At 37.7% G+C, this 19,436-nt stretch overlaps 2 protein-coding genes across 3 annotated transcripts in view; both read left to right on the forward strand.

Moving 5' to 3' along the window:
- LOC139442173 (exonuclease 1-like) overlaps positions 1 to 19,436 on the forward strand; it is a 121,078-nt gene that overhangs the window by 12,875 nt on the left and 88,767 nt on the right. The window contains exon 2 of one of the 2 annotated variants that reach the window (XM_071222960.1): positions 15,068 to 15,238. In XM_071222960.1, the coding sequence (XP_071079061.1) occupies positions 15,078 to 15,238 (161 nt within the window). In that variant the 5' untranslated portion in view covers positions 15,068 to 15,077. Of the gene's footprint in view, positions 1 to 15,067; positions 15,243 to 19,436 lie in introns of those variants that run through there. The other variant, XM_071222961.1, reaches the window with a different exon arrangement.
- LOC139443570 (protein GVQW3-like) lies at positions 7,149 to 7,559 on the forward strand. The gene has a single exon (XM_071224543.1). It carries the CDS (start codon positions 7,149 to 7,151, stop codon positions 7,557 to 7,559), a length of 411 nt encoding a protein of 136 aa, XP_071080644.1.

Raw genomic sequence — 19,436 nt, forward strand, 5'->3', positions numbered from 1 at the left:
TGATTACCTGGAACAGGATTTTCAAGATATACAGATGACAATGATTATTCTGTTGATAACGCTCTTGATAAATCTTCTATGGATAAGGCAGTGAACAGCTTTGGACTTCAATTTTCAGACTTGTGTCGTTCAACTGGTCTACGAGTAGCAAATGGACGTTTGTGCAATGATATTAGAGGGAAATATACTTATCAAAGTAGCAACGGGATGTCTGTTGTAGACTATTTGCTTTTGAAAGAATGCAACTTTGAACTGGCATCTCATTTTGAAATTCTTGGTTTTACACCATACAGTGACCATGTCCCCATTGCTGTTATATTGAAGTGTGGGGCAGATCAGAGAATAGCTAACATATTCACGAGAGGAATGTGTGGCACAAAAAGGGACAGCTATAATGAAATGTTTAAGAAAGATCTCATGAATCATATAGACCACATAATCGAAACTATTATTAACTGTTGTGAAGAAAATATTGAAGAAAGTGTTGCAAATGTGAGTGATATCCTGCTGAAAACTGAAAACCGTTATATGGAAAGGAGAAGGTGGACTGTCAGAGGTCAAACTCGCTTCAACGGTGGCTATACTAAATCATCACCTTGGTATGTCAAAATCTGTGTTTCGAGTAAGGGGGAGCGACATCCTAAGGAATACTGGAAATTTTTTAAAGCCAAAAAATCATCAAATCTGGGAAACCAGTTAGATGCCAGTGACTTTGCAAAATATTTTATAACTATTACTTAGTTTGAAAGCTCTACTCAGCCGGATGTAGAAAAACAAGTTAATGAAGACAGAAACAACAACCCTGATTGGGAAAAGATATCAGAGAAAATGAAGTACAGGTCGCTATTACAAACTTGAAGAATAATAAAGCAGTTGGAATAGATGGAACAATCTGATAATGAAAAAGATTTTTATATGCAGTGCTGATAGAGTGGTTTATCATATAATGGGTAGGTTTCTCGGCAGGATAAAGCCAAGGGATGAAAACGATATCCTTTGGGGTCATATGCGGATAGAGATGCAAATATCAAAGGTCAAGTAGGGACTACTTTCACTGTTTATAAACAAACATGGCGTCGCCCTCGTCATTCGGCGATCGAGTCAGAATTAACCATCGGGAATCTGGATAGACTACAGGGATAATTGCTATCATTATCAAAAGAACAGTCTAATATACTGAAAATCAGTGTCTAACTGTGATTTACATAGCTAAGGCATTTTTTAAGTGTTGGCAACTTTGGAGATATAAATTTCGAAACAATTTTGTGAGGGCACGAGGCCAAGCCAAGCAGAAGTTGCCATATCTGTGCTTGTAGACCTCTGCGGCCTGAAACCTTCTCCACAAATTAAAATAGTTGGATTTGGCCGAAATATGTTTGAATTGTTACCTTGTTTCATTTTGTCGCTGTGTGTACATCTGACTACACTTCTTAACGTTATGACAGGACAGACCGACTGTCAACAACGTCTGACTGTGGCCGTGACGTCTCATAGACTAGGGTTAGAGTTGCTTCCCTTTGACAAAGGACAGTTACTCTAGTGGACAGACCGATGGATTGTCGCGAAAGGCAATTAAAAACAATTGTGTCGTTTTGCGTTGATGTTGTTTCGCCACTATATAATAACAGTTGGAACTATATTTGCTACTGTCACTGTCCGACTGACACATCACTTACCCTGTGAAGTAATAAATATTAATGCCCGGATTCCAGGAAAACTTGCAATGTTTCAGTAATGTTTGTGAGAGAGAGAAAGTGATTTTGAAGCACAGAATTAAAGAATGACATTATATGATAAAGAGGTTATCACGCTTGTGTGTTTGGGGATGGTAATTATCCTGTATTAGGAATAAACACTATGTATTTAGCTCGCCAAGGCTCACTAAATACAATGTTTATTCCTACTGCAGGATATTTACCATCCCCAAACACACTCTCGTGATAACCTCTATTAAACCATTAACTATATTATTTAATAATTTCATACTTTGAAGTATGCACTGTTTCTTTCTTGCTGATTGGCTGAAGGGGTAGTCACGTGATCTGATATTTGGAGTTCCCACACCTGTGAACGGACAAAATAAGTTCACACGATGTGAACAATATTTTGTGAAATTGATCGTGTGAACTTTTGCCGGAACTGCTTTCCCGGGTTTCCCCGTATTCTCGATCGATGTTTACGATCAACTCGTAACAACTCCGAGCTTGCGATGTTCACACAGTTTAACCAACGCTTTTCAATTGTTCACACTTCAATGAACCCATCCAACTGACGTTCAATTCTTAAATAAAATTTTTAGTACAGGCATATTTCCCAAGGCATGCTGTACTTTATTGATAATTCCTATTCACAAGACAGGAGCCAAAAATGACACTAACAGGTACAGGGGTATCACTCTAAATAGCTGTTTTTCAAAGTTATTCACTTTAGTGTTGACACATAGATTATCTGCTTGGGCGGAGCAATACAACACAATATCTGATGCTCAATTTGGGTTTAAACATGGATATTCCACTGTAGATGCCATTTTTGTTTTACAATCCATTGTAAGTAAATATTTAGGTGATAAGAAGCACCTATATTGTACCTTTGTCGATTTAAGCAAAGCATTTGATAGTGTTTATATAAATAGATCTTTGTTTAAGATCTTTATGAGCGCTGTTCAGGGGAAAATGTGGAACATTATTCACCCAATGTACACAAATGTAAAGGCAACTGTTAAGTTTAACTCCACTCTGTCCGATTATTTTTATATTGGTGCTGGAATTAAACAAGGGAAGGTGATGTCACCTCTACTCTTTTCTCTATTCTTGGAAGACCTTGAGCTCAAACTTCAAGAAAACATAGATTCAGGATTGTTGATTCATTTTGTTAACCTATTTATGATGTTATTGGCTGATGATATGGTATCTTATCTAAAACAACGAATGGGCTCCAACTGTTAATAAATAGCTTGCAAAATTACTGTAAAGAATGGGGTTTACACATAAACGTCGATAAAACAAAGGTAATGGTATTTAGTAAAAGAGGGAATTTACATAAAATGAAAAATGTTTTTTAAATGATGAACAGCTTAAAGTGGTAAAACAGTTTGCTACCTTATAGGAAACGTCTTTACAAGTACTGGATCATTTTTTTTGTGTTACAAAACATTAGCTGGGAAAGATTTAAAAGCTATGAATGTATTGTTATCAAATATTAGAAATTTTACACCCCAAACACTACTCCAATTATTTGATTCTTTCGTTACATCTACAATGTACTGTGGTTGTGAGATATGGGGTACGGTAAACGGGTGCATCTTAAATTCTGTAAGAAAGTATTAAATGTACATTGAAAGGCATGTACTATTGCAGTATATGGAGAATTAGGTCAGTATCCTATTAACATCAATAGATTTTGTAGAATTTTGAAGTACTGGTATAAATTAAATAATACTTGTAATTGTATATTACAGGTTGCATATAATATTTGTTTGCAGCATTGTGATAAAGGTGTGAAAAATTGGGCATGATATGTAAAAGATATGTTGTGTACAAATGGCTTTACGTATGTGTGGTTAAATCCTTTGTCTGTAAATCCTATGATATTTGTCTCTTTGTTTATACAAAGACTTATAGATAATTATATACAAAATTTGAACTTGAATGATTAGAATATCGAGTCACAAGTTAAAAATAGAAGTTGGACGATATCACAACATTATCAAAGCTCTTAGATACTGTGATTATTGTCAAGCTAGAAGTGTTAACATACTTGAAGATGAGTATCATTTTCTTAATATGTCCCACATATATAGATAACAGAGTTAAATATATGCATAAATATTATTGGGAAAGGCCATCTGAATTAAAACTAGTTACCCTGCCACAAACAAGTTGTAAAACACAACTGTTATACATTTCTAAATATATTAAATCCTGTTTACAGTAAATATGACATCGTGTCCTACCTCCATTGTCAGTATATATTTTTGTTGTATCTGCTAGATGAGGGGCAGAAGCCCAAAACTTTTTCATGAATAAATATTTCTTCTGTCCTGTCTTCTATTCACATTTACCCACGCAGACTAATTTTCAGGGTGAAAGGCTATGGTAAGCTTCGTCCAATCAAATGCAAGGATTCAAGGAGATTTCCCCCTTTCGTCACCACTCGCCCCTTTCCGTAACCTGCAAGAAGACTCGGCCCCCTATCGATGAATGTTATGTGCGAAAATACGACAAACCAATCAGAATGTGTATATGATTTCAAGTTCTTCGTCAAAGAATCCCTCATAAATATTTTTTGATTTTTCATATGTCTTGCATGTAAATATATACCCAAGACACATTTAAACGTGTTCAATCATACTGTATAATTCCGCACGTCCCGATTAACTTTAAAATGCATCTGAAATAAATATATGGGGAAATATATGTGAACCATAATGCAGCGACTTGACAATTGTTTTGGGTATGCCTGTTTGCGAGAGGTTGGTCACGAATGAGATTTCCCCCCTCTCTGTCAATGTTGTCCTCCAATTGCCCCATCACTGGTCTGAAGCCAAGTTTTTTGGGTCCCTGGCGCTAATTGGCATGTGGTGATTATGTGGGCTAATTAAAACGGTGATGGCTAAACAACTGAGATTTGGAGTGTAGTTTGCCTTTAAAAAGACACAGAACCTTTTATGTACTGTCCCTTTAAAGGTTTATTGAAGAAAAACCAGAACCTAAAATATATTAAACATCATAATGTGATTGGAGAATACAGTGAAAACAATTCATTTCTTAGCACTTGGATTCTGCAAAACTATTAATATAATCTTTGATTAGCATTATTTCATCCTGACTAAAATCATGTACATGAAGGACTCTTCAACTGTGGTATTAAATCAAGTACATTTTATATTGACATGGAACACTCATAGATTCGCATGTGAATATACAAAATACTGAAAGAAAATATATGTCTACAACAGTAAATAATTTTTTAATTTGAAGTTTACACGATATACGGCTTTTCCATTGGACGAGAGAGCGGTCACATGACCGCGAAATTGACGTTCATAAGTGTATGAACGACGCAATTTGACCTTCATACGTTTTTCACGAGACCGTGTTCATGAAATGACGTAAACACTGACGGACTACTTCCACATTCCTGGGGAAACCCCTTGGAATTCCCTAGCACGAAAACACAGATAAGCGTTCTTTCTGATCATTTAGAACCTTTATTCTTGGTCTCAGTGTTTCAGTATACATTGAGAAATATCAGAGAGCGTGACTGCATGATTGTTCACGAATATCCTCGCCGCGGCCTATCCTAATGAACGAACGATGAAATGCACATCTAAACTGACTCGATATGTGCCTAGGCTGACATTGACCGTCTCCAGCAATCTATGAATTTATCTTAGTGTCTGTTTGACGCATCTTTATTCACCTTTCAATGATCGGCCAGTTGATCAATGATGACTAACACATGTAACCGCCACACGTTCATTAACAACTTCGGAAATCTCTCCCGTCACGTTTATCGTGTCGGCCATTTTGACGTCTTGTACTTGATGTAAATGTATTACGACGCGCTGTCATTGTGACTGACTTACTGAGGTAGTTCTTTACAGACCTTTCTCATCTAATGAGGATATAATTTGAACACACGTGCTGCTTAAGATGTTTCTGAAGAGCAAGTTGTGCATCCATACGCCCATGTCACCTCTCTTTTTGAGGAACTATTTTACTCCGCAATATAGCTGGTTGTTGTATGGCTGTCAGTGTAAACATGAAGTCACACGTACTAAATAAAATTGTGTTTAGATCTTGGCCTACATCCTTTGAGGTAAGAAATTGTGATATAAAAATTATAAGAAAGCTCCGACGTTCATACAGTTTGGCCCTCACTCTATGAAGGTTCATACTCCAATGAACTCACACAAAGTGAAGGTCAATTCTTAATTGTACACACAACACAGGTGACAAGGTGAAAACCTAGTGGTTGATATCTGTATGAAATAATGACATCTACCCCCCAGGTGATAAACATCAATTTTCATGCTACAAAACCATATTCAGTAATAGGTGGTCGGATGGTCTCAAACAAGACAATGAAAATGGATAGATAAAAATAATAATCAACTCTTATTGACACAGATATTCGATGGTTATTTATAAAAAAGATAACAATGATTTGTTATTGCAACAAAGCATCAACATGTGATTTGACATGTAAATATTATGCATTGCCAAACCTCAGCTAAACCCAAGTGTGTTTATATTTTCTATCATAGCTACCACGACACAATTGGTTAGCAATGGGAATTAAGTTGTGTGGGCTAGACAACACAGGTCTCTGCTTGTGGCATTAAAGATAAATCACTGGCAGTGATGCATTAACATATAGTACAATATATACTTGAGATTTGCATATATATATAAGACAGAATAAAGGTATTATTACAGACAGTTCTGCTTGAGCTTTTAATTATAAGGTGCTGTTAATTCATGATTTGACATATTTCAAGAGATATTGTGTATTTGCCACCACTGACCAATGTACACTGGCTTGTCATTGAACACACTCATTGAGAAGACATTGTTGCAGAGGCTATCACTTTACAAATCTAACAACATGAGAAAAGACAAATACATCAATACACTCACAGATCAGCTTGAGGTGTACTTAATATGTTGAATGATTTCTGACGAAGAGCAAATGCACATAAATGAAAGGTTCCTGCTGTCAGCTTTAACACATGTCTGCTCTGTGTGACATTTCGTGATGTATATCACGAGGATTGTTAAGTAAATATTTTTTAGCAAGAGGGCTTGGTTTGGAGGTGGAATAAGATCATTGAAAATTCTGAAATATGATAAGGGAATAAATAATTTAAAGTTGTAAACTTCTGGAATTTGTCGACGGTTGATGATTTTGAGTTAATTTTAAACAATTTACTTCTCCTGCTAAACAGACCTCAATTTCACATGCATACGAGGGCTGGCTGAAAAGTTCCAAGCCTAAGTGGGATATCTCAATCGGATTGAAACAAACTTTTGCCACCAACAAGTACAATCATTTAATGAATCATAGACATAAGAACTGCAACTGTAGTGTTATTATTGTCTTTGTACCAGACCATCTTGTGAACCTACCCATTGAAATCACCAGAAATGGACAAAACTGGCTATAGGGCAGTCATCAAGTCACCTACAACTGAAAGGGCTACTCCAACACAGATACATGCTGACATGGTCTCCACTTTATGGGATGATGCCCCTTCCTTTTCCACTGTAAAGAAGTGGGCTGCGGAATTCAAGCGTGGCAGAGAGAGCTTTGATGATGACCCGCGTCCAGGAAGGCCTTCAACTGCAACCATTCCGGAAAACATTACCCGGGTGCATGACATGGTGATGGCTGATCGACGATTGACCACTCGACATATTGCCAGTGTTGTGGGCATCTCTCATGAGAGGGTTGAGCACATTATCACACGAGTTTGGAATGACAAAAGTTTCTGCAAGATGGGTGCCAAAGCTCTTGACAGCGGATCAGAAACGTGTCAGATTCCTGATGTCCCGTGACAGTTTACGCCGTTTTGAAGCAGATCCCGATGATTTTTTGGCCCGATTTGTAACCATGGATGAGACCTGGATTCATCACTTTCAACCAGAAACCAAAATTCAGTCTAAACAAAGGAAGCATCCGGAATCACCAGCCCCTCTAAAAGCTAAGTCGGTTCCTTCTGCTGGAAAGGTGATGGCTTCAGTCTTTTGGGATTCCAAGGGTATTCTGCTGATTGACTATCTTGCTGATTGACTATCAATGGAAGATATTATGCTGACCTACTGAGACAGTTGCGTTAAGCTATCAAAGCTAAGCGACGGGGAATGCTCACTAAAGGAGTCCTGTTCCACCAAGACAATGCTCCTGTTCACAAATCGGTGGTTGCCATGACAGCGATCCATGATTGTGGCTTCGAACTCATTGACCATCCCCCTTATTCACCCGATTTGGCCCCGTCAGACTTCCACCTGTTTCCCCAAATCAAAAAGGAACTAGCCGGTCGCCATTTTCCTAGTAATGATGACGTCATTTCCGCTGTGAATGACTTTTTTAGGGTGGTTGAAGATAATTTCTCCTAGACTGGCATCCGGGCCTTGCAGCATCGCTGGCAAAAGTGTGTAAACCTGGAAGGGGACTATGTGGAGAAATAAATGAAAACCATCGACTTGGTACGGGTCTTTCACTGTTAGGCTTAGAACTTTTTAGCCAGCCCTCGTACACCATGTTGTGATAGGAGTGTAAGCGTACAGCCTATTCACATCATGCAAGAATATCCATGCTAACTGAATAACTGTGAATAATATAACTGTTTGTCAATCTAATGATAACTCCACCTCTTGTCACAATAAAAACTATTTCACTCTATTTTGTGTGCTTCTGCTCTAAACAGAGAACCCACTGATAACATTAAAACCAGCAACACATTTTAAATATGCAGCTTCAAACAGTTATTACAGCTGTCATCATAGAGCACAGACATTTGTAGTGTAACAAACTGTTTAAGTGTCAGTGTCACAAGAAACATCAGTGAGTGATTTGAGAAGTTTACTGTGGGTTGCAGCATTATCATGTATATTCTTCTGCAAATGATTGTGTAGAATTGACTCGGAATTGGATGGGACTCAACCCCCCCCCCCCCCCCAAACTACTAGGATCAGTTCTTAAAAAGCAAGTGTTATCCCAGATATAACCTAGTGGTTAAGGCGTTCACTCGTCACGCCGAGGACCCATGTTCGATTCCCGACATGGGTACAGTGTGTGAAGCCCATTTCTGGTGTCCCCCGCCGTGATATTGCTTAATTTGCTAAAAGTGGCGTGAAACCAAACTCACCCACTCACTCATAGCTTTCGGCCATGGGAGCTGTGCATCTCTACACTTGTCAGAGGGGTACACAATATACGTGATCTAGACTATCAGTTGTCATACTTTCTTTTTTGTGGAAGCCTTGGTGGCTGAGTGGGTTGTGATTGCTTCCTTTGTTTGGTCATGTGATGCATTCTTCAGTGTTCTACAGGAAACTAATTGCATGTTCACCGATATTTCTTTGGCACTCGCAACACCACATTGTCTTTTGACAATACAGTTCATAATGAAAGATGAATTTATGAATGTGTGGATCTTTAACCCCATGTTTCAGCAAGAATGTAGTATTCTGGATAGTGGAGAACTTCCACAAGTTATTCCCACGCTCTTTTTACAAATCTTTTACAAAATGTGTGTTTGTTGAAATGTGGCCCCGATGGATGTCACCAACGAGATTTTGCACGCCGTTATGGAACTTCTGTTTTCGAGTACTTCCGCAATGTTGATTTTTTTATGTTTATGGATTGCTTGATATTCAATTTCGAGTTGCATGCAGAGTAATTTTTTGTCTGCTGATTATCAGCCTTATCGCCCTGTGTTTCAAATAGTGATGCTGGCCCATGCAGCTATATTACTATCGTCAATTCATGCGTTGACAAAAGTGTTGAAGTGAAAACCTGCATTATGGTACTATAACAGTCTTTTTCACATAAAATTATGTTTTTTTACCCCACTGATTACTCTGAAGCTTCAGTTAGTGTTGGCATCTCTGGTCTTGTTGAATAGACGAGGGTTAAGTGAACCTACTTAACCCCCTGGATGCCACAGGGACATATATGTCCCTCCTCTACAACCCTCACTTTGAAGTCGAATAAAATTCAAAATACATCACCCACACAAATACACTTCACAGTTTTTAATAAGGTGGGAAATTCCCTGTTCTGTGATATCATCCACTGGCAATTTTAGGCCAAGCAAAAGTACTGAAAATGACCTCTGAAAATTAGGTACATCATAAATGTCGCCATTTTTTACACATTACTAAATTAACACTCACGGTGTTATTTACAGCATGTTTTGAAATCTACATTTCGGATATTTACTCGGAGAAATGAATTTCAAAAACAGCATATTTGTGATCACAGGTATCTGTCTTTTATGAAATCACCAATGATCATTCCAAAACGTCTCCGATAACCCTAGAATCGTTTAGAATGTTTTGGAAATACGAAAACACGAACGCCGAAGCGAACTTTCCACCATATTGGATAGTGTTTACAAAATCACGTTTCGGGTACACCGGTTATGAGAAGCCTGTAACATCACGTGTATTTCAACCCTATCTGCGATACCTACATCCTTGAATTCCTTATACATTTTAGAATGAAATGACCAGTGGTCTTTGTCACCAATACAAAGTGGCTTGATGAAATCAAGCAAAATAGGTTAGGTGTGAAAACGAACGCTGTGCTCGAAAAACTGCACTTGGTTGAAATGTAAACAAAGCAAAATTCAGATTTCACACAGTGTAGCATTTTCTCCTATTTTGAGCTATCCATTCGTCTATTCGTTCAAGATATTGGCTCAACATTTTCAGAATATGGATGGGAAGAGAATCGTAAGAATTAGGGAATCTAAAATAGATATATTGCAATGATTTAATATTTTCAACAGAAGTTGTCAAAGTTACCGTTCAGTGTGACGCCATGAATGACGCAAAATCATGCACAATGAAAAAAATGTTTATATCGGAATTTCTGACTATTTCCGTTTGTTTCAATGAAAAATATAACAACAAATAACAGTACATAGATTGTCCGAATGTTTCTGATTACTTACATGTCACATTTATGTATATACGATCTCTGAATCAACGAAAGTCCCCTCGTAAAATACCGCGTACTTTTGACAGTGAACACGCCATTTTGTAAAAGTCGGTCACAGGTAGTGATGTCATACGTCAACATTGTTGTACATATTTGGTAATTTCTTCGAGGTGAAGGTCCTTGAATGAGGGTGCACACGATCATTGTATAATGCTGTTTACAGTTTCAGTTTTGGTGTATATTTTGCAAATCTTTTATACATTTTTTCACACAGTTAATTTCACTTTGGATATTTGTCAGTGTTCAAAATGATATCATATGTAAACATATGCCACAACATGTATGAACAAACCTTTGATAATCTCCTGTTTGTTTGAACATTGTTTACATAACAATTGATAGGTTTATAGTGTGGACTACAATATTTCTTTCCTTTGGACAAGTGCTACAAGATGAAGTGTAAATGTAACTGCAGCATGTACGTATTTTTTGGGAATAAGGGTTAGAAACTAACAGTTTTTGTCCACTAGTCCTTATAATGCTAACATATAGCAAAACCCTTAAAATGGGCCAATTTCTACTTGCCCTTAGGATACCTTTACTATTGGGCAGTTTGGTAAGGACTACAGGACTAGTGCTAATTTCTAGAGCTGGCCCGGATGTGTAATAAGTCAATATTATAAGTTCATATAACCAATGTCCATGAAAAACCATTTCCTTTTTTTTTTTAACTAAAACTGAATATATTACTTTAACAAAATGGATAATATTTTTCGGTAAAAAATATGCACAAATTTCTGAAATGTCTTGGTCTTGGAATTGTCTTTTATGTCGTTTGATACAGAGAACAGTGATATCTAATGATTCGCCAGGTGCGCGTTAGTCACAAATAATTTACGAATTATTCCTCTCATTTTGCATTATATAATCAATGGGTTCATTCTTTTTGTCTGTTGTGATCACAAGATAGTAAACTGTTTACTTTATTTCTCCAGGAATTGTAAAAAATAAAAAATAAAACCCATGCCAGGTACCCCGTTGGTTCAAACGTATACGATTACCCTGATAATTCTTTACCAATAGAGCTTTCTTTGCATCTTTTATTGTGTAAGAAATAATAATATAATAATGAACACATATATGTCCAATATTGAATATAATTTGGATTGTTTTGAAATATTCTTTTGGGAATTTCATTATGTAAATTGATGCCAAACAGGTGCGTGTCTTGTCCAATTAAGATACACGATAAACTATCTAATTGTTTACATATTCAAGACATTATTTACTTGGTGAAAGCAGTCATTTTATGTTGTGTTGGAAAAGCGTCAAATTCAGTTAAAAACATCAAGACTTTCCATACCATGAAGGAAAATTAGGGGAGATATATATTAATCAAAATACCAGTGTCGTCTTTTTCCGACGTTATCAAAGACATAAAACCAGCCATGACGTCAAAAGGAATGGTGTTATTTTTAGGGTATTTCATTACATTTGATGATAAGGCTAGTGCTCCATTAATAATGATGCAACATTAGTCAAATTACACTTACACAATCAGGAGAATGTCGGAATATAAGGACTAAGTTATAGGTTAGATAAGGCCATCCATTTCTCTATTACCTCCTTTTTATGAAGTACGATTTCATCATTTCTTATGGGTTTATTTTATAACTAAACGTGTACAGTTTCAATATTGATATTTGTGTTGGAATAGTTTGGTTCCTCCAGAACAAATCACCATGAAAATATATTGTCCTTATCCACAGCTAATTCTCATCAAGTGGCCTGAGTTACAACAAACTAGAGCTAAGCATAGCGGAGTTATGCCCCCTTTTCTTTGTACGTGTGTAACCTCTCTCTCGAATTTTGACGTCATAGAGAAAAATCAGTTTTTGTCATTTAAGGCATGCTATTTTTGGAATTGAATGTATGTCGTTATACATACACATATAACTCCATTTGATATGTAGTTGTCGTTCAGATATTATAGGCAGTATTTTGTTCGCTTGGTTTCCGTAAAGCTTCTTAATAAATTTTTTTGTCGCACAGTACTTTTATCGGTGTACGATAAAAAGCGGAGAAATTAACTGTTTTTCAATGCAGAATAAATTCGGACAACACTTAGAAGTGTCTTTTTTTAAAACCGGTTTAATATTTGCAGTTAAATTTAAACCATCAAATAGGAAATTTAATATTCTCCACCTCTGCGTAATTTTGTAGCCAGAGGTAGATCTAGTGCCGTGTGAGAGTAATTCTCGCACAACCTACACTTTTCCGATCTTAGGAAAATGTGTTTCAGAAAAAAACCTCGGCATCCAGAGGGATAAGGTGAATAACGCGATTAGGTGGTCAGGCTCGCTGACTTGGTTGATACATGTCATCGTATCCCAACTGCATGGATCGATGCTCATGACGCCAATCACTGGATTGTCAGGTCCAGATTCAATTATTTACAGACTGACGTCATATAGCTGGGATATTGCTGAGTGCGGCGTTAAACAACAAACAATACAACTCTCTTCTTGTCTCATATCTTACCCGGACTGAGCTACTTGTTTCTGAAGAGGTCAACTATTCTCTGCCTCTGGTGTAGAACTTTGTTTTGACAACTCTGTAGGCAAAACGAACTGAAGTCGAATGTGAGCGTCACCTACATTTACTGTCAACCACCTTGATTGAGCAGTGCATATGTCACTTCTTATTAGTTACTGTTATGTATATTAATAATTTATGACTTTTCCCATGTTAGTGACCTTGGCTGCATAAGACTTGGCCAGAAAGAAGAAAGAGACAGTCCCACACTCAAGCAGTACTTCCTGTATTCTTCTACTTGTATAAAGCAAACTTGTATATACTGCAAGCTAATAACTTGATGTTGTTCCTTTCTACCGAGAACTTTACATAGACCCCTTGCATATAGGAATATGCAACTAAATAATCATTATCAACGTTAGAAACGTCTCTAACTCATGCCCAGTTAATAAACTGATATACAGATATACAACAGCATCTGAATGATTCAGACACATGCACATTGTCGTCGACATTTGTGAAAGCAGTTGGTGAGAATTATGTCAAGAGAAAGTTGTGTTGCATGTGCAAAAGTGACAAGGCCCTGGTCATTTCAAATTTTGTTTCGGGGACAAATAACTGAACTACTAACCAGTGTATGCAGCTCGTGCATTGTGTAAAAATGTGAACATGAACATACATCATTAGTATATTAAAGTGCAAAAGTTTGTTTATTAGTTTGATCATGTTGATTAAACACTTATCTTTGATAATATTTAAAACCTGAAGATAAATCATAAAAAAACCCAGACATGCTTTATTCTTCACATAACAAGCCAGAACTTGTCAGGTTGGTCAGTAGACTGCTCATATATATTGTACATGTCCCACATACAGTCAAGTATTGTTAATCTGACACTTGTTAATCCAACAATCATTTTTATCCGAGACTAATGATGGTTGCTATTTAGACCCGTTAATCTGACAGCCTCATACTCCGACTCTGACACTACTAATTTGCAACGAATTACCAAAATCACTTATTAGTCTTGTTAATCGGACACAGTGATCAGCGTACTCTGTGGTCATCTGCCCGCGAGTACACAGCCCATGTTTTGATGAGAGACGAGTCGGCTGGTAGCTGCATATTACAACAGCTGCACATTGACGGCTATATATCTCACATATATAGTTCCATATATCGCACATACATAGTTTCATATATCGCACATATATCGCTCAATATATCGCTCTTATATAGCTCAATATATCTCACATATATTGTTCAATATATTGCACATATATAGCTCAATATATCTCACATAAATAGTTCAATATATCTCACATATATAGTTCAATATATCTCACATATATAGCTCAATATATCTCACATATATATAGCTCAATATATCTCACATATATAGCACAATTTAAGTTACACATATTGCACATATATAGCTCAAAATATCACACATATAAAGCTCAATATATCTCGCATACATAGCTCAATGTATCACATTTCTATAGTTCTCATATCACACATTTTTTCTGTATAGAACTCACATGTATAAGTGTCACTGTATTTGTTTTTAGGTAAGTGCTTTTTGCAAATGAGAATGGGGAATCCCAAGTTAATTTATTCATGACACATGATTACCGGGTGATTGAAAATAAGGACTGATGGGAAGTTTCATTAATGTTTATTACCACAGATAAACATGACAAAGTAAGCTGTCAGAATCAAATCTCTTTAGTCACACATGTTCTATGTTTTATATGAAGCAATCCTGAGGGAATAATGCAAGCATACATACTAACCACATGCCACCACAATAAACCCAAGCTGTTTCGTTAATATTTATTCACAATATTTTTATTTCAGATTTCAAACAATGGGTATAACTGGACTCCTGCCATACTTGAAGAAGATCCACACTCCAGTAAATATTTCACAGTTTGAAGGCTGCACTGTTGCTGTGGATGCGTATTGTTGGCTTCATAAAGGAGCTTTTTCATGTGCTGACAAATTGGCACTTGGCGAGACTACTGATCAGTACGTGAGTTTTCAATGATTATCATTAGATGAATCATCCATCCAAATTGAAACCGTGACATCTCTTGCAAACTGTTCTTATTTTAGCTAGCTGGAATAGTACTGAGTGTGGCTCACCTATTGTAAACAAAATGTTCATGTATGCTAATATTGTCTTGGCTCATTCCTGGGATTTTTTTTAACATTTTCTTCTCCTACATGTGTTTTTATGGCATGCATGCTGTGTTATAAATGCCTATTATAATCTGATGTTGACTGACTTAAGCATTTCCAGATACATAACTTTGGGAATCACTCTTCTTTCCCCTCTGAAAACAATGCCTTCTCTGTCTGGGAGTTCATCTTGAAAATTCTGAAGTCAGTCATTTGAAATCTATGGCCTGATAAAACTCCTCATCCTTCAGTAAATTTTCTTTAATGTCCTATAATTTTGCATCTGTTGCAGGCAGATTTGAAGTGAGAGTATGTACATTGCAAGCAGTGTTATCTTCTAGATTTTCACAACCACTGCTTGGTGGAATATATACTCCCTTCAGAATGTGTCAATCAATGCCATCACTTTCCTGGCTTGTATATCAAGTTGAGTGTATACTTTTGTAACGTGGGTAAAATTCTCTGTAATCTAGGTGGTATCTTGGACAGAGGATTCTTCAAAATGGGATCCCAATGGCTTTTGGTCTGATTCTACGTTAACATCTCTACCATAGGTGTACTAATGAAATTGTTCTAAGGTGAACACAACAGCCACCAGTTCTGTCCGTGCAGATTGCTTCAGTCTGTGATCTTGATGAAACACAAATTACTACTACCGGTTTGGTGATGTCACAAAAATTCAGCATTGGACCAGGTTCCTCTGTGAGAACTTGACGTATTGTGTTGTATTATTTCTGCTGCTCCGCAGACAAGAAGAATTCAACATCTTTCTTCAACAGTGTCTCATTGGTTTTGTTATGTCAGACAGATTAGGAATGAATTTTGCAAAGTAGTTGACAAATCCCAACAGTCGTTCCCCTCCTTTTTTGTCATCCAGTGGTGGCATTTTGCTGATTGCTTCAATATTTCTGTATCAACTGTTTTAGTTATTATGGCCTGTGTAGCCTTTGATTGTAGTCTTCTGGTGTGGTGCCATATAACATGCCATCTATGTGAGTATGTCACTTCTCAACACCTGGGAGATCCTGAAATCTATAAAAATAAATTTAAAAACATTGTTGCTGGAATACCTCTTGAGCTGATATGATCCTAAACAGCATTCTGAGGAATCAATACCTGCCAAAAGGTGTGTTGAATGTTGTGAGAAACTGACTAGGTTCGTCTAACTTCACTTGCCACTATCCTGAGTTTCAATCAATCTTAGAGTACAGTTTAGCCCCTGATAGCCTGGTTGGGAATTCCTCAAAAGTTGGTAGCTGAAAGTTTTCTTGATTTATGGCCCTATTTAGATGTTTAGGATCCAAATATATCCTCAACTTGTCAAGTTTGGTTTCTCAACTATCACCAGTAAACTGACCCTGTTTGTAGGCTGGTCTACTTTCTTGATGATTCACTGAACAACTACATCACAGGTCTTCAGTTTCTATCTAAGTGCAGTACGCACTTTTCATGGAGGATCTGACTGGTGGTTCTGTTGGATCTATCTCAGTGTGATATGGCTGGTTATAATTTATCTTGTACTGATCCAGTGACTAGAGTTTCTTAATCATGGTCTGTTTCTTCACTGTATGTAGGGGGCGGTCGGGGAGCCTAGTGGTTAAAACTCCCCCCTTTGTTGGTCAAACAATCCCTCAACGATTATTTTTTATTTATATATGTCTTGCATCTAAAAATATACACAAGATACAGTTAAATGTGTTCTGTCATACTGTATAATACTGCATGTCCCTATGTGCTTGAAATTGCATCTGAAATGTATATAATACATGGGAAAAAATATGTGAATCATTACGCAACGACTTTACAATTCTCTTAGCTTTGCGCATTGGTGCTTAGACGGAACCCCGTCGCCAAAATGGCCACGAGAGGGGCACACGTTGCTATTTGGCTTGTCCCGGAATAACACAATTTGGTCACAAACGGGCCTTTGACGCAGTCGCAAAGAACAAAAGACACTGTGTTGCGTAGGTGGCGCCTGTCTGGACTTGCAGGTATGGTCAGTGATGACAAGTGAATAGAACTCTTGTCTTGACCCCAGCAGTGACAATTCACAGGATGTAATTGGTGTTTGAATGACATTGTTTATATACTTGTTACAAGTGCTTCTCAATCAACAGTGATGTGGAATACATAGTTTCAGCGTATGTCTAAGTTGGTATTTCTGCTTGTCGTAAAAGGCGACTATGCGTGCCGTAAAAGGCGATTATGCTTGTCGTAAAAGGCGACTAATGGTTGATGCATGTCATCGATCCCAATTGCGTGGATCGATGCTCATGATATTAATCACTGGATTGTCTGGTCCAGACTCGATTATTTACAGACCGCCGTCATATAGCTGGAATATTGCTGAGTGCGGCGTTAAACAACAAACCAACCAACCAACCAACCAACATCTGACACAGTAGAGGAAACCCCTTTCATTGAACAAGTGGTGTCATCAAAACGCATCCCTTCAAGGTGAAATATGTTGAACGCCCTACTCCACAGTGGGTATCTCAGTCACAAATGCCCACTTTTATTGTAGAAGACTACTATGCAAGGTGCACTCTGAAGAGTAAACAAAAGCAACAAAAAGCTGACAGAAAACAAGAGTTGCCGACATAGTGTAACCCATTCCCCCAACTCCAGTACCTCAGCAAAGCTAACAAATTATACCACTCAACGAAGGCGACACAGACACAGATGCTATTACTCATTATACGTCGGTGTCATCACATCATACATCCTCGATCGCAATGCTGTTTTCTTTCAAAACAAACATACATGCATAGAAAGTTTTTATATCACATACGATCTGTAACTACCTTCTACCTTCAATTACATAATACAGGTAACATTCGTACACACTAAAGTATAGTAATGCAAGGATACAAGACACGAATAATGACTGACACTGCAGACTCATAAAAAATACCCACACCACATTTCTTCAATAGTTCGGTCATCACCTCTGTATGTAATATCTTCATATTCATGTATGAATGGCTGGAAGAGTGAAAGGTCTGCGCAGTTTTGTGTCTCATATAGGTGTCAACTGTATTTAAACAGGTACAGGGCAACCCACAGACAAAAGAGTCATCACGCTATTGTCTGGGGCCCTGGAGACACACCAGGTGAAATGTCATGAAGCGGCAGGGTGGCTGATGGATTCCACATTTATCTTGACCACAGGTGTGTTCGATACCCATAGGAGGGGGATAGAGCAATCATCCTCTCTCCTGCACAAGTCCCGGTAGTAGTTAGAGGGCCAGCCAACCCAAGGGGAACTATGTGAAGTAATTGTTGATAAGGTGTGTTGATGACATGTGAATATAAATTCTTTTCATGTACTACATTTTATGTAATTTGTGCCACAAACAACATAAAACATGTAGTACATGAAAAGAATTTTTATTACATACAAATGTTTGGCATAAAATAGGGGCTGCCTCGGTTGCCTATGCGAGACCCTGGGGTCGAGGTGAACCAGGTAGGATGAATGAATGTCCTGGGGTCTTAGGGACCCGGACTTGTGTACATCAGTGGGAGGAATACCGGTCCTGGGGTCCGATGACCCAGACGATCCCTGCTGACCAGATGGTACCTAGCTGTAGCATAAATCCTCTTTGGGGGCAACATACAGGCATGATCATGACCTCCTACACTGTGGGGTACTCACCAAAAGAGGGAAACTTACAGCAGACAGGCATGGCCATGACCACTTACACTGTGGGGTACTCACCAAAAGAGGGAAACTTACAGCAGACAGGCATGACCATGACCGCCAACACTGTAGGGTAGTCTCTAAGAGAGGGAAACTTACAGCAGACAGGCATGACCATGACCGCCTACACTGTAGGGTACTCTCTAAGAGAGGGAAACTTACAGCATTTGGCAAGTCATGGTGCATTGTTTGTTTACATGTGACCATACGATAAACTATACATTTTTCTCTGTATCCATGGTATTGATACAAGAGATACACTTGCAGAAATAAATTACTTACTACTCGTTTAATGACCACTTGTGTTATTATCAATCAGATACCGGAAAATATGCTGTAATT

Source organism: Haliotis cracherodii, unplaced genomic scaffold (genome assembly GCF_022045235.1).
Source record: "Haliotis cracherodii isolate W230 unplaced genomic scaffold, xgHalCrac1.p SCAF_5, whole genome shotgun sequence".
Taxonomy (NCBI): Eukaryota; Metazoa; Mollusca; class Gastropoda; order Lepetellida; family Haliotidae; genus Haliotis; species Haliotis cracherodii.